This window comes from Opisthocomus hoazin, chromosome 22, assembly GCF_030867145.1.
Source record: "Opisthocomus hoazin isolate bOpiHoa1 chromosome 22, bOpiHoa1.hap1, whole genome shotgun sequence".
NCBI lineage: Eukaryota > Metazoa > Chordata > Aves > Opisthocomiformes > Opisthocomidae > Opisthocomus > Opisthocomus hoazin.
The window spans coordinates 9881188-9894599 of record NC_134435.1 but is presented as its reverse complement, the minus strand read 5'-3'; the positions used below and the strand labels follow the sequence as shown (position 1 = coordinate 9894599).

At 45.4% G+C, this 13412-nt stretch overlaps 1 protein-coding gene across 1 annotated transcript in view; it reads left to right on the top strand.

Moving 5' to 3' along the window:
• LOC142363947 (serine protease inhibitor Kazal-type 5-like) overlaps window positions 1–10954 on the top strand; it is a 103225-nt gene extending 92271 nt beyond the window's left edge. The window contains exons 2-6 of the mRNA XM_075441631.1: window positions 7549–7676; window positions 8188–8254; window positions 9937–10064; window positions 10232–10283; window positions 10943–10954. Coding sequence (XP_075297746.1) covers window positions 7558–7676; window positions 8188–8254; window positions 9937–10064; window positions 10232–10283; window positions 10943–10954 — 378 coding nt within the window. The 5' untranslated portion in view covers window positions 7549–7557. The remainder of the gene's footprint in view (window positions 1–7548; window positions 7677–8187; window positions 8255–9936; window positions 10065–10231; window positions 10284–10942) is intronic.
• The last annotated feature ends 2458 nt before the right edge of the window (window positions 10955–13412 follow it).

Here is a 13412-nt window from a genome sequence, read left to right as displayed (position 1 = left end):
ACTGTTGCTCACTTCCTGATTCATTTCCCCCTCCTCCCTGGCACCATCAAGCTAAGTCAGCAGTGGCAAAAGCTTGTCCAGGTCTGTCAGCCACATGTCATGGTGGCGCCTGGCCTGGGAAGGGTTGTAAAGATGAACCATGCTCTAGTTCAAACACTGAGTGCTGGAAATCATTGCCGTTGCACTGTACATAGGACAAGGAGACCCAGGACCTTTCTGTGCTGGACGGTGTACAAATGGCATGTGAGACAATTCATAACCCAAGATGCATTTTGCGACTTTTAGATCACAGCTAGATGGTGGATTTGGGCAGGAAAGGAAACATGGTGACAGGGAAGGGCAAGACCCATGAGACACTGGGTCCAGAGGAGGATGCAGTAGAAGGTGGATTTAGGGGAAGTTGTTAGATGCACTCAGTGCATGGAGGTTTGCAAAGTAACTGATCCAAATTAAGTTTATCCATGTTCTTTCGTTTTGAAGCAGTGAGGCAACTTGACAGATCTCCTGGGGTGTGTTTTATTATTCAGAGAAGCTTGTTGCCGTCCTCTGGACATGTTTCTGAAAAGCTTTTGCTGAGGCTCCATGTACTCTAGGATGCACAGGACTCACTGCACCTAATTCTCACAGATGGATGAAGTCAGGAAATTCCCATCATTCCTCTCCTGGCCTCTAGCAGCTCACCCTCCTTGGTGAGCCACCAGAGAGGGAATAGGGTTCCAGGATGCTGCGAGTTAACGCGTTCTGCTGCTGCATTTGCAGTGATGCAGCCAGGTGGTACGGAGAGTCAGCTGCTGCGCTGCTGTGCTGGGCTGCATGCCCAACACAGCGGTGGAAAATGATAAGCCACTTGGGAAGGACTTCTCACTGGGTCAGGCAGGTGGAGTTCTGCTTTGGCCTCAGGAAACTCCTCCTGGCTGAAGGGAAAGGACTGTGGTGTAAACCTTGGATGTCTATAGTGAAGGTGGGATTTCAGGATGGCCAAGAATTCTTTCTTTGGAGACCTGGGAAGCACTCACCTGAGAGCTGCAGCAGAAGTAGGGGCAAATGGGAGCTCTGAGATGTGTGGCTTTCGCAGTCTAGAAGCTCAAACTCATTTCCATCAGTGTGGGACTGACTGACTTCTTGGCTGATCAGCGACTGGGTTTTGGTCACAGAAGTGCATGCAAGCAGAAGAGCTTTGTCCAGTGTCATAAACCTTGTTCTTGCACAGGTCGTATGCAGGTGAGGTGCCTTCCGAGCCGTGCTGAGGAGATCAGTGAGACTCATAGCTATTCCTGCAGCAGAGTCTAGCCCAGAGTGGATGTATAACTGGGTGTCTCTGGGGGCAGGAAACCATCTTGATGTGGTGGTCTATTTTGATGAGTCTATTTCCAAAGCACTAGGCAAGACAGGTAGGACAGACCTTCTCTGTGGGCAGCACTAGGCACGTGAAGCCCAAAAGACCATGTTAACTTGCAGTGTTACTGTGGCAGCATAATAGTCTTCCCTGGATCTTAGGGACTGCTTGCTCTGAACCTAAAGTGTTAATAATGCTGAGAGACTGATTAAAAATGGGTGTCTTTAAAGTTCCTGCATTGTGAAATGTCTCTCTTTGGAGGTGTAGCTCATGAAACACTGATGAAGTTCTGAGCTCTGGACTCTGCTTTGCCTGTGAAGCAAACATCGTCTACTCTGGGTTTCCTTTGTTAAATACGCTGAACAACTATGCTGCTTCTCTTTTAGTCCTGAGGATCTCTGCGATGTGAGAGGGGTGTAGTGGTGGGTTGGAAGAGGGTGAAGTTTCGATATTTCAGAGAAATTAAGTGTTAAGCAGTGGTGACGATGGCGTTCCTGTGAGGGGGAAGAGGTGGTGGGGAGGTAAAAAAGTGTGTCAGTCAGGACAGAAAAGGACAACTATGGTAGGAATTACAGGAAATACTCTATTTTTATTAGAAATAAGTGAGATCTAGTTTTCCTACTCATATTACTTTCCACTGGATATGAAGGAGTTCAGTTCCCTGGAAGAGGAGAGCATGGGATGGGACCTAGTCTCAAAGGCTGCCTCACCCCCCCCCTCCAAAAAAAACCCCAAACAGTTAGTGTCAGGAAGCTTTCCCTTGACAAAAACATCCCTAGGTGATGCTAAACCCATTAGAAAGGAGGTGATCCCATCTGCATAACAGTGCCATGTCACTAAAGGGAAGAAAAACAGTTTTCTGAGTGAACAAGACATCTCAGTTATTTTTATATATCTACAGATACATCCTTGTGTAGGCACAGCCTGTGAAGGAGCGAAACGTGGGAACATCAGAAAATGGGAGAATTATCATAAGAAAGGGAGTGTAAGCATGTTCATCACTAACTGGGGTGTGAATCATCTGGCTGCTTATTGGACTCCCTTCCCTATTCTCGGAACCCTGAAGAGGGAAGAAGTGAATGTCTCCTGTGACTGTGACCTGCCCAGTTTGATGGCTGTAGGACTTTCTCCCTAGGACTCCTCACAATCTCTTGGGTTTCCACCTGACAAGAGTTTGCCTAAATTTCATGTTAATGCTCCCATTTTCCTACGCCTTTTGCTAGTTGCTCCTCCACAATTATTTTTATCCTGTTTTTCTAGCAGAATGTGGTGGAAAATAGTCCCAGTGAGAGCTGTCCTGCCAAGCATAGCATCATTATATGCTGTTTACTTTCACAAAATTTTAATGGAGGCATAAACAAAAGGGTCCTTGCAATATCTTTTCTTGTCCTCAACTGCTTTTCTCGGTGGCATGTTGCTCTTCAGCTGTTAGGCATCATTTTAAACTTAAGATTAGCAAGGTGTTGTACTGAACCCATGGCTAAAGCATCACGATCGTCTCTCCTACAGATCTGATCCTGCAGTACAAACTCCTATGGAAATTAATGGGCTGTCTGGATGCCAGTTCAGGATTGAGACTTTATTGTGTAAATCCGTCAATAAAGGCGATCAAGTGAGTCAGGCAAGGTTTATGTTTAATACATACTTGTTGTCATCCCTCATTATTCTGCTCAGGTTTCCTTTTGTAACTAAAGCACACAGGAGCAAATCCTTCAAACCATCTGGCTTTGCAGGGTTGTCTCCATACCTGACATCACATTTCATACCTCTGGTGTTTTTTAAGGAGGTTGTAGTTAGACAGTAATAACTGGGAGGGAAATACTTCTCTCTCTTTTATTTTTTTTTTTTTTTAATTTTTTTTTTTCAATTTGGTACTGAACATGGTTCTGGTTTTGGTACCAAGCTGTGTTTGGACCATTCTGACCTCCCACATGTTGGTATGGGTATACCTGGTGTACAGGGTGCCGCAGTGGTGGGACAGTGGGAGAGAGATGGAGTGGTCACAGGGCCTGTCTGGGCTCAGGACCTGGGTGTCTCTCTCTTCTTCCTTGACTTTGTCTCCACTGCCAAGCTGGGAGCTCCTCTCCCCTGGCCAGTCTGGCTGGGTCTGGTACCCACTCTACTTCCTTCAGGAATAGAGTGGTCAGCCAATTGGCTTAAATCAGGGAATAGTTTCACTTCTCTATAGGAATGCAGCTTTTGGAGGAAAAGAAAATTTAAAAAATAAAACCCATTTAAAAATACACCTCCCCTCCCCTTCCCAAAACCTACCACCTCAAGACTGACTCACGGGAAGACACCTCAGTGACAAAGAACATCTTTTGGTTTTGACCTTCAGATACATTTCCAGATCTACGCGCTAGTAAACTACCATACACTTTTTGCTTATTCCATTGTGTGTCTTTTACAATCTCTCCCAAGGACTTACTGAGACATGCTGTATCAGGTTAGTTTTCTTCTCTTCCTGTTGGCCTCCCTGCTTAATTCCATGCCCAAATACGTATACAGAAATTATCTTATGATTCAGGGCAACACACAGCTCTCCAGATCTGTCACGAACCATCTGTATGACCTCAGGCAGTTTACTTTTCTGTTCCAAACTCTCCATAGTGAACCTGCACAAAATTTTGCTTTGAGTTGAAAAGAAATGTTAAGGATGACCATACACCAAACTAGGACTCTATGTACTTGGCTTTGGCTCCAGTTGTACATACTAACAACTCTTCTGATCTGAGAAACATGTGGCAGCAATTTATTGTAAGAGTTCATATCTGAACTGAGCTGTGTTGGCCTGTCTGGTCAAACATGTCATGCAGAAGTACATTTTCTTCCTTCCTCAGATGGTGCTGACCTGCCTCTCTGCACAGCTGCAGCCTGCTTGTCTGTGCTCAAGCTCTGCATTGCTCTGGTATACTTGACTGTCTTATTTATCTACCTGTCTCAAACCTTGCAAATGACTTTTCTTCCCCAATTCTCCTCGTTCCACTAGAGAACAAGGTACACAGCTTCTGCCCATGTAAATCACATTCCAAAACTTTGATGTCATCTTTATTTTCCTCTCCTGAGAAACCCTGCACAGGATGACAACCTTCATTTTTATCTCTTCTTCAGGGGAGACCTGAGCAGGGCTACTTTGCTGGACCCTTTAGCACTAATAACACGTCTGTGACCACTGACCTGCTTGAAGAGCAATATCCGTATGGTCTGCCAGGTCGTATGTGGGCTGAGAAAAGGTTTTCACTAATAACACTGCAATTTCTTCTGAAGACAACAGACAGGGAAGGGATGAAGATTTGGCAGTATGGTTTTCTCATTATCGCAGCTGCTACTTGAACTGTAGCAACAAACTCAAAGAGTTTCAACAAGGACTCAAACTTGATGTTTTTCAGCCTTTCCTGAACACTGACTGTTTAGATTCATACTGGGGTGCTTTAATAAAAGCAGATTGACTTCCAGAGGTCTTTGAGTGACCTGGCTCTCCTGTTGTCTGCTGGAGCCAAGTTATTAAAATACCCTTTCAGATATTTTTGTTGAGATATGAATGGTGTTAGGGGTGTGCTGATGGGGTACCTCTGTCTTATGGACCACTCTAAAGATGGCAAGAAATCCTCCGGCCGTGTGGGGAAACTGAAATGATCCTTTTACAATTTTCCTACCTTAATACAATACAGGGAGTGACTCAAATACATCCCATCCTTATGGAAATTAATTGTGTTTATGGGATCATTAGAATTTAGAGCTGTTGTCATCAAACTGGTTTTTGCAGCTAATGACGGTTCTTGGGAAGGTTATGTCACAATGAAGGCGGGGAATCTGGTCATCTATATATATGTGATCTGACTTGAGCCCTTTCTTTGGGTCTCATTGAGCAATGCACTAATATAGTCAACGTAGGCAAACAGCTGCCACCCTCACCATGAAAATAGAAGGTGCCTCGGTGGTCCTTGCTCTGGCATTTTTCTGCTTCTTCTCAGGTTAGTAACTTCTGATGTTCTCTGTGCTGAAATCTGGGACTGGCAGAGGACACAGCCTGGGACCTCCTGTAAAGACTGTGAGGTAGAGGATTAGAGAACCCGTGTTGTTTGAAAAGCATAGCAGCATAACCAGAAGACCATTGTTTTTTACTATGCTACTTTTATTGATTTGATAAAGCATTCTTGATAATGGCTTTTTCTCCTGCACGTGAAAACGGTCAAGTTCCACTGATAGGTGAGAGTATTTCTTTTTAGAAAAGGTAACTGTTTAAGAACAAACAAAAAACCCCAGTCGCCTAAGTGAAGGAATACAATTTTCCAATCAGACTGAATTTTTGCATAAAAAGCTGGACTTTGAACAAAAATGTTACACAATGTTTGGTAAATTCAGAAAAATGAGGATTTCTTGTCAACATTTACTAAAAAATGTATTTTTGTATGGCTACAAAAGAGAGACTTCAGCGGGAGTTTAGGCTTGACGCAATGGTCTTTCGCTTTACTGCCTATTTCTATTGAAAAAGAGCTAATGGGGGATTTCTTAATGGTTCCCGACGATGCCACTGATGGTGTTAGAGAAAAGGAGGAAGCGTATTACACCAGCTCTAAGGGGCTTAGTAGAAAGAAGTGTGTATCAGCTACCCACCTGGTGACTCATTAATTTGGTAATTTGTGTGAAGTACTACAAATGGAATGGGCCTTGAAAAGGATTTTGAAGATTTGGACAAACAATGATATTATGGGCTAGCCCTGGTACCCCAGTTCTAACCGAAGATGAGGAAGGTTAAAAACATTTGGGTGAGGTTGATATTCTACCCCACTTCCTTGGTAGGGTAATAGAGAAACACTGAGTCATCCTTGGACCTTGGATTTTAAGACTGAGAAAAGTAACACAGTAAAGGAGGGGACAAAAATGCAAAAAAAAAGGATGTGCTTTTGCGTTTGAATGGCAAAGTGCTATGTTTCAGAAAGACTCTAATGCCTAGTCCTTTCTGTCAGTGTACAATAATGTGTTGGATTAGCTTTTATCTAGTTATTTGGGCGGATTAGGAAACTGCATCAAGTATTTTAATTACATGCCTTTGATTTAAAATTTCCCTTCAAAGATTTTTATATAGTTTCATCATTGGTTTTTTTCTGTCGCAGATGTTGCCAGCCAAGCTTCGATTAAGGCGAGTCCAACCTTTTCTACTCTGATTTTCCTTTTGTTTTGTCAACTACGCTGCTTAATGCATGCTCTAAGCAAAGTCATTTAGATGGAGTATAGTTAGATATCATAATGCTTTTTCAGTGGTGAAAAAAGCAGTGAATTTCTCTGTGTTTAGAGACAATACTCCTGTAACACAGCAGTGACTCCAGCTGACAGTGTATGTTTGGTGTGCTGTGCTGAGCACATATCCAAACAGCTCCGTGCTGGAATTCTCATGAGATGAAGTTAGAAATGCCATGAATTATATTTCTAATGATATTTCAGAACTTTGCTTCTGATTCAGCAGAAACCACTGCTTCTGAAAATTCCAGAGTTTTATAACTGAAAGAATTAAGGCAAGTCTTTTGAGTCTCAGAAAATTATTTGATTCAACGACTGACAAGTCACCTCCATTCATGTTTTAATGAAACAAGCTTTTCTCTTCTCAGTAAAGACCCCTTTGGAAAACATATAGTAGCCGAAAATAACTAAATGGTTCATTCATTCTCCCTGGTCTGCACTTCAGTTACCCAGCAGAAGAGGCAGTTGGTTGGTGCGGCATTACACAACATTACTGCTCAGCTTCCTAAGAGGATTGTGCTCTTCTGTGCTTCGGTGTTGCACCTGAAACGCTCTTCAGTCACTCTGGTTGATTCATTACTCTTGCATTCTGCTGGCTCTTCTAGGGCTATATTTTCTGCTCTTGACTATGTTATGGAGTTCCTCCCCTGCAGTAGGTAGCAATTTGCAGCTGTATGCAAATTAAATACATATTCCTTTTCCCATTAATAATGGCCTTTGAAAAGGGTTTTAAACTTTCACGTTGCCTTTTCTGCCTCGTGAGCCATGAGTGAGGCTCTGGGTGCAGCCTGTGCCGTGTGTTGTGTGTGGCGAGGGATGGGGAGCGTGGGTAGCCCCAGGCCTGGTGTGAACAAACCATTGCTGTTGAGAGCATGTAGCCCACCCAAAATGTTTAAAAGTGAATGAACTGTTCTCAGGATCTCAGTGGCCTTCGAGGGAGCCTTCACTGACTGTCCTCCTCTGCTTTTCAGAATGAGTGCATGAAAATTTGGTCACTTCTGCGCAGCGGGAAGTTTTCCTGTCCCACCAACAAGGAGCCTGTCAGGAGCCCGGATGGCAAAGCAGACCTCAACAAGTGCCTGATGTGCCAAAGACTGCTGTGAGTGTTGGTCACCCACCGGTTTGTGCGGCCGTCCTGCCTGTGTCCAGTGCGTCCTCTCCTGTAGCAATGAGCCTGCCCTCAGGAGGCTCTGTCTTACTTTGCGGTGTAAAATTGTAGTCCTGGGCTAGACAGGTTGTAGCTCTTCAGTACACCTGAGAACCCAGTAGTGCTCTCCAGCTCATCGCTTTGTGGGGAGATGCCACAGGGTGTGAGGAGATAACCCAGAGTGAAAACATGTGGATTTAGTTTCTTGTCTCCATAGATCGTGTCTAATAGGGTGGAAACACCTGGATGTTAGGCAGAGAGATGGCAAAATGCCCCCAAGTCCAGAGATGCTAAATACCCCAGGCATGTCTCATGGAGCTGGAGCCCCAGTGCTGGTCCATCCCAACACCTTGCGCAACAGGGAGGTGGGGTTGGCAGGACCAGCCTTTAATCACTAGCTATTTTGGTTCTACATCTGAGCACTGCATGCTGCTCTGTCACTCAATGCCTTCCTTTCTTGCAGGGAAAGAGACTCAAGAAACAAAGGGAGTGGTGGAGAGGTCAACAGGAATGTGAACTCCTTGGGAGAGGTGAGGTGAAACATCGCTACCGAAGCCAGTTTTATCAGCATGCCGGCAGCAGGATGATGCGGTGGCATTACATCTTCTGCCTCTGACCCACTTGCTGAGTGCATTTCCTCGTCTGCGGTGTGGGGAGTGCTGGCTTGGCTGATGGGGAAGGGCCCCGCAACGCGCCTGCAATGGGAGCAGGGCAAATGTGTTCTGCCCGGGCAAGGGGGTGCGAAAGAGTGTGAGGCTTTGCCATTCACAAGCATAAAAGAAACCAAAACTGCTCGCAGCTCCTCCCGGGCAATCTAGTCCCTGTCGGGCAATTATCGACACAACATGGCACGGTCTGTGCCTGACCCAGAGTACAGTCTGATGAGGAGACCTGCCTGTTTATAAGGCACATCTGACAAATAATTAATAGCAGTGATGGTGCACGTGAGCTGTGACTAGGGCAGGGTGTGGGAGCAGGCCGGCTCTAATTGTCACTTGTTTATCTTGTTGATGCACCTGGCTGGTTTCTTTTACCCATAGCTGTTTTTCTAGATAGCAGGTCTTTATGTGGGGGGGCTTGTCTTTTGGAGCTTTGGGTTTTTATTCTAGATAGGAGTGAATTGGTTTCTGTCAGATGGTGTTGGCTGCAGTGGTTTGGTTTTTATTTTATTTTTTTTACATGTGGTTAAGCAGGGTAGCTTTCTAGCTGTCGTGTGTCTGGGCAATTTAAAGGCTTTGTAAAGCACAGCTGTCCTAAGGGAGACCCTTTTTAAAAACCTGGCTTGCCCAAGTGTGGTCCTGAAAGCAAACAGAGAGTTTTACAGTGTCAGGAAGAGATCTACACTAAATTTCTTTGTTCAGCTGGAGATTTTCTGTCTGGCTTTTTGTAGTAAGCAATTTTCTGGGCTTGACTTCCCCATCTGCAGAGCTGGGATAAGTTATCAAACAATCTCCTTTACACAGTGTGAGTGGGGAAAAAAATGCAGATCACATGGCAGATGACCTTAGAAGTTCTGCGTAACAGATCCTAAAAGGTTCACATGGAACATGTTTCTTATGCTGCAAACCTGCTCATGTATCCTGAAAGTCAGAGGAAAGATGTTCAGAGGAAATTAAAGATGAGACTGAAATGCTTAAGCAAGTTTTGCTACAAAAGCTTTTTGTGAAAGAGTGCTGTGTTTCAATTAATGCATAAAGTCATGTCAAATGGAAGGTAAAAATGCCCACCTCTTCGTCTATCATATCTGGAAAGGAGGTGTGAAAGGATTTTTTTTTTTTTTTTAATGCCTGCAGCTTCATCTTTTTACTGTTCATGGATTTTAAAATTCTTGGTAGTGTGTTCACCCATGAGAGATGGGAAAACTGACTTTCTCATTCAAAATTCACTAAGAAATTGTCGTTCTTAGAGCAGAACCCAGGTCCTCTGGGCAGGCTCTTGCATGTCTTCACTATTAGAAGTAGAAATAAGACTGCCTGAATGTGAAAGACAAATGTGCTTATCTAAACATACGGATTTATTTGTTTTATATTGTGTGCTGTAGTTTAAGAGAACACATCAGGCAAATTATGATTTTCAATGGAGTTACGCCTCAAGGAAACGAAATAGTGTTTGAAATGTAATTCATTGGGTGGATAATTCTTTGTGGATTTATGGGAGACGCGTCCCTCTGTCAGCATATCTGTGCCAACCCATGGTTTTGGCATTTCCACAGGATGACTGCCGAGAGTTTTGGGATCTCTTCAAGAAAGGAAAACTTACCTGCACCAGAGAAAATGACCCTGTCCGGGATTCCTCTGGGAAGCAACACAGCAATAAGTGCATCATGTGTGCAGAGAAGTTGTGAGTAGAGGGAAACTAAAAAAAAAAAAGAGCCTTTTATGTTAGACTGAGAAAGCGGCTGTTGGAGCGACCCAGCTGCCAATGCCAGCGGACAGGATCGCTCCCCCTCGCGCAGCCGGTGGCAGGGAAAACCTCACGCTCACTTTCTCATCTTGCTTCTCTTCCAGCAAAAGGGAGAATGGGCGGAAGTTATCTGTAAACAGACAAGGAAACAATAAGGTGAGATTAAAGTATTAGGTAAGTCAATATAAAACTTACGGAGTTTTCATGCAAGATGGAGAAAAGGCAACATTATTCTACTAAGTTGCTCTGTCTCTACTGATTTAATCTGAGATCCACTTTCCTTTCCCTCCTTATTTCTTGTTCATACTCTCAAATCTCCCAAGTGAACAACTTGTGCCTGAACGTTGTGGTCTATCCCTCTGACCTGTGGATCTAGTGACAGGCAAATCCCATCTGAATAAAAAACCAGCTGTGCTACACTGTCCTGAAACCTGGCTCAAGGTTGGAGCAGCCAGTGCTGCTGAGGCTGCTAATTAGGTTAAAAGCAAAAGTCTGGGTGAAAAGTTCTGAGCTCTGATAAACTCAAGACAGCATTGTATTCTGAGAGGAGAGCTCAGCCCTGTGCTGTCTCCATGAACCTGTTGCTCAGTTTTAGCTTTTCTCATTGGAGACTTTGTTCTCGTGGTGCTGCCATTCGCCACCTTCACCCTGTCACCCCACATCCACTGTGTCCCTGTGCACTAATGCTTTTGCTGGCAAAAGCTCTGTAAGGGGGGGGAAAAAGTCTCTTGCCAACACTTACCTTTTGATTTCTGCTATAGCAGGGACTTGTGCGGTCCCCTTAAGCCTCAGTCTTGGGGATAATCCTGTTTCAGTGCTTTTCCTAATGACTTTGCCACAAAAAAATGGAAGCATAAGTGAAATTTGCTGAAGGCAAAGCTGGGAGGCAGTATCAGCAGAGGAGGATCAGCAGATCACTCGGGACTAATTGGATAGCACTGAGGCCTGGAGTAACAGAAACAAGATAAAATGTAATAACAGTGCAAGATCACACAGTCAGTGATTAACAAGAATTCCTGCTTGTCAGTCAGAAGCGACAAAGGATAAGAAAACTCTACATTTATTAGCGGGTCAGAGATGAGACAAGCCATGAAAAAGGCAAATGCAAGTCTTGGATGCGCTCAGCGAGGTTTTGGCAGCAGAGGTCGGGAAGTTAACAGAGCTCCAGAAATGCTGGTTCAAAGGGAGACAGTTGGAGAGAGATGGTTAGGGGAGTGCAGATCTGTCTCAGAGGATCGTGGTGCTGAGCTGCACTGGTTGCAGGGAACAAGGCATAGCAGGGCTGGAAGAGCTTTCCTGGGCTTGTTGGGGAGGGAAAGTATCACCTGAACTGCACAGAGGGGTGAGAACATGCTGGTGATGGGGAGAAGCAGCGAGGCTCTCGGGCGGCCCCTCTGACATGGGGTGTGATGTTTATTCCTGATGGGAGCAATGCAACGCGGTTGCTGGCCACAGTAGGTCCAGGCTCATCCTGTGCCAGATCACATCTCTCCTACCCATGGCTAGTTTGGCTCTAGGAAATGTCAGGCTTTATACTCTGAGTGTTTTGCCAGCGTTAGTCCAGCAGCAAAGCTGAGGAGCTGGAGGCTGAGGTGCCCTGGGTGGGATGCAGGACATAATGCTTGGGAAATCTTCCCCTGGCAGAGAAGATGAGGTGCTAGAAACTTCTGAGCAAAGCAAAGGATGAGGCCATTGACCTGCTAAGGACCTTAAGGCAAGCTAGCCAAAACTCTCCTACGTGCTAAATGGGCAGAAAATGGTAAGTGTTAAAATTTACTTGTAAAAAAATAGAGGGTAAGTGGGATCCAGTTACTTATTCTCTGTACTTGCTGTTTGGGGTCGGCTATTGCAATATCTGAAACAGTTAAAATTAGGGGGATTGAATGTTTACATCCATGTTACGTAACAGGAGCAAATTAACATGGCTTCTGTACAGCAATTTTGAACAGGGAACTAATTAATCATCCACTCTACAAACAACCTTCTGCTGTTCATGGACTATTAAGCAAGTTTGCATTGTCCTTTTATGTTTTAACTGCTGCTTCTTGATTGAGACGTCCCAAAGTGTAGTTGGTTTTGGGGGTGCTACTTGCTTTGTGAAAGAAATAATATTGTCTGAGCTACAATCCGGGAAGATGCTGTAGCTGTGTATTAAAGATGTTGGGAGAAGTGGGAGGGACTGCACTACCGTATCGGTCACACCACTGGCATGCTTTGGATAGCCCAAGAAGGAGAATAATAATTAGTTGGACCATACTAGAAAACTCCCAACACCTGCTGTGCGGACAGAGGGACCCATAACTTTTCTGACTCACTCCTCTGTTTACATACTAAGTGGCTGGTACGGCACACCCTCTTCTCTCGCCCACACCCAGGCTCTCCTGTGATGTGGCTGTGATGGTTCAGTGCTTTCCTGGCAGGAACCCCCAAGCTTCTAAGAATCAGATCAATAAGAGAAGGAGGACAGGGTGCCCTAACCGCTGCCCTCCTTCCACAGGACGACTGCAGTGAGTATCGCCCCCAGTTTGAAGCTGCTGGACGACTGTCCTGCACGAGGGAGAATAATCCTGTTCGGGATTCCTCTGGCAAGCAGCACACCAACAAATGTCTCATGTGCGCTGAGAAGTTGTGAGTACAGCTTCCTCTGAGCAACAACAGCAAAGAGGGAAACCTCCCGTTGCGAAACCGCAGCTTCTGCCTGTGGAGCTGCATCTGGGCGATGCCTGGGAAAGTGTCCTGAATCCCAGTGGTCCTCCAGGAGATGCTCTGACCCCAGGGCTCCGGCCGTTGCCCCACCTCCCTTTCAGTGCAAAGGGCCCAGGGGCAGGTGAGAAGCAGATTGGGGTAGAGGAGGAGAAGCAAGGTTGATAGAGAGCAACCCCTTTCCCAGGGGACTGTTGGGCGTGGGCAGCTCCCGAGGAGTTTCCCACACGTGTACTTTGCCTTCCAGATGCTCTCTCTCTACTCCCATAGAGCATATGCAGAAGCAGCCCTGATATGAAGGCAGCCACCTGGATCCAGGATGTAGCGTACAGTGGGAATGGTGAGGAGAAGGGAGAAGGCTTAGGGGTGGGAATTAGGAACAGGACCACCAGGAACAGGGACTGTGGACGGGGAGGTGGTGCCTAACAGCATGATGCTGGCTTACAGGGCAGCCCCAGCTCCCGGTGGCACTTGCACTGCCATAGCACTCCCTTTTTCTCCTCTCTCCTTCTTGCAGCAAAAAGGAAGCCCAAAGAGGAGGCCAGTCTGGTGGAACTGCCCAGCGCAACAAACCAGTTACTT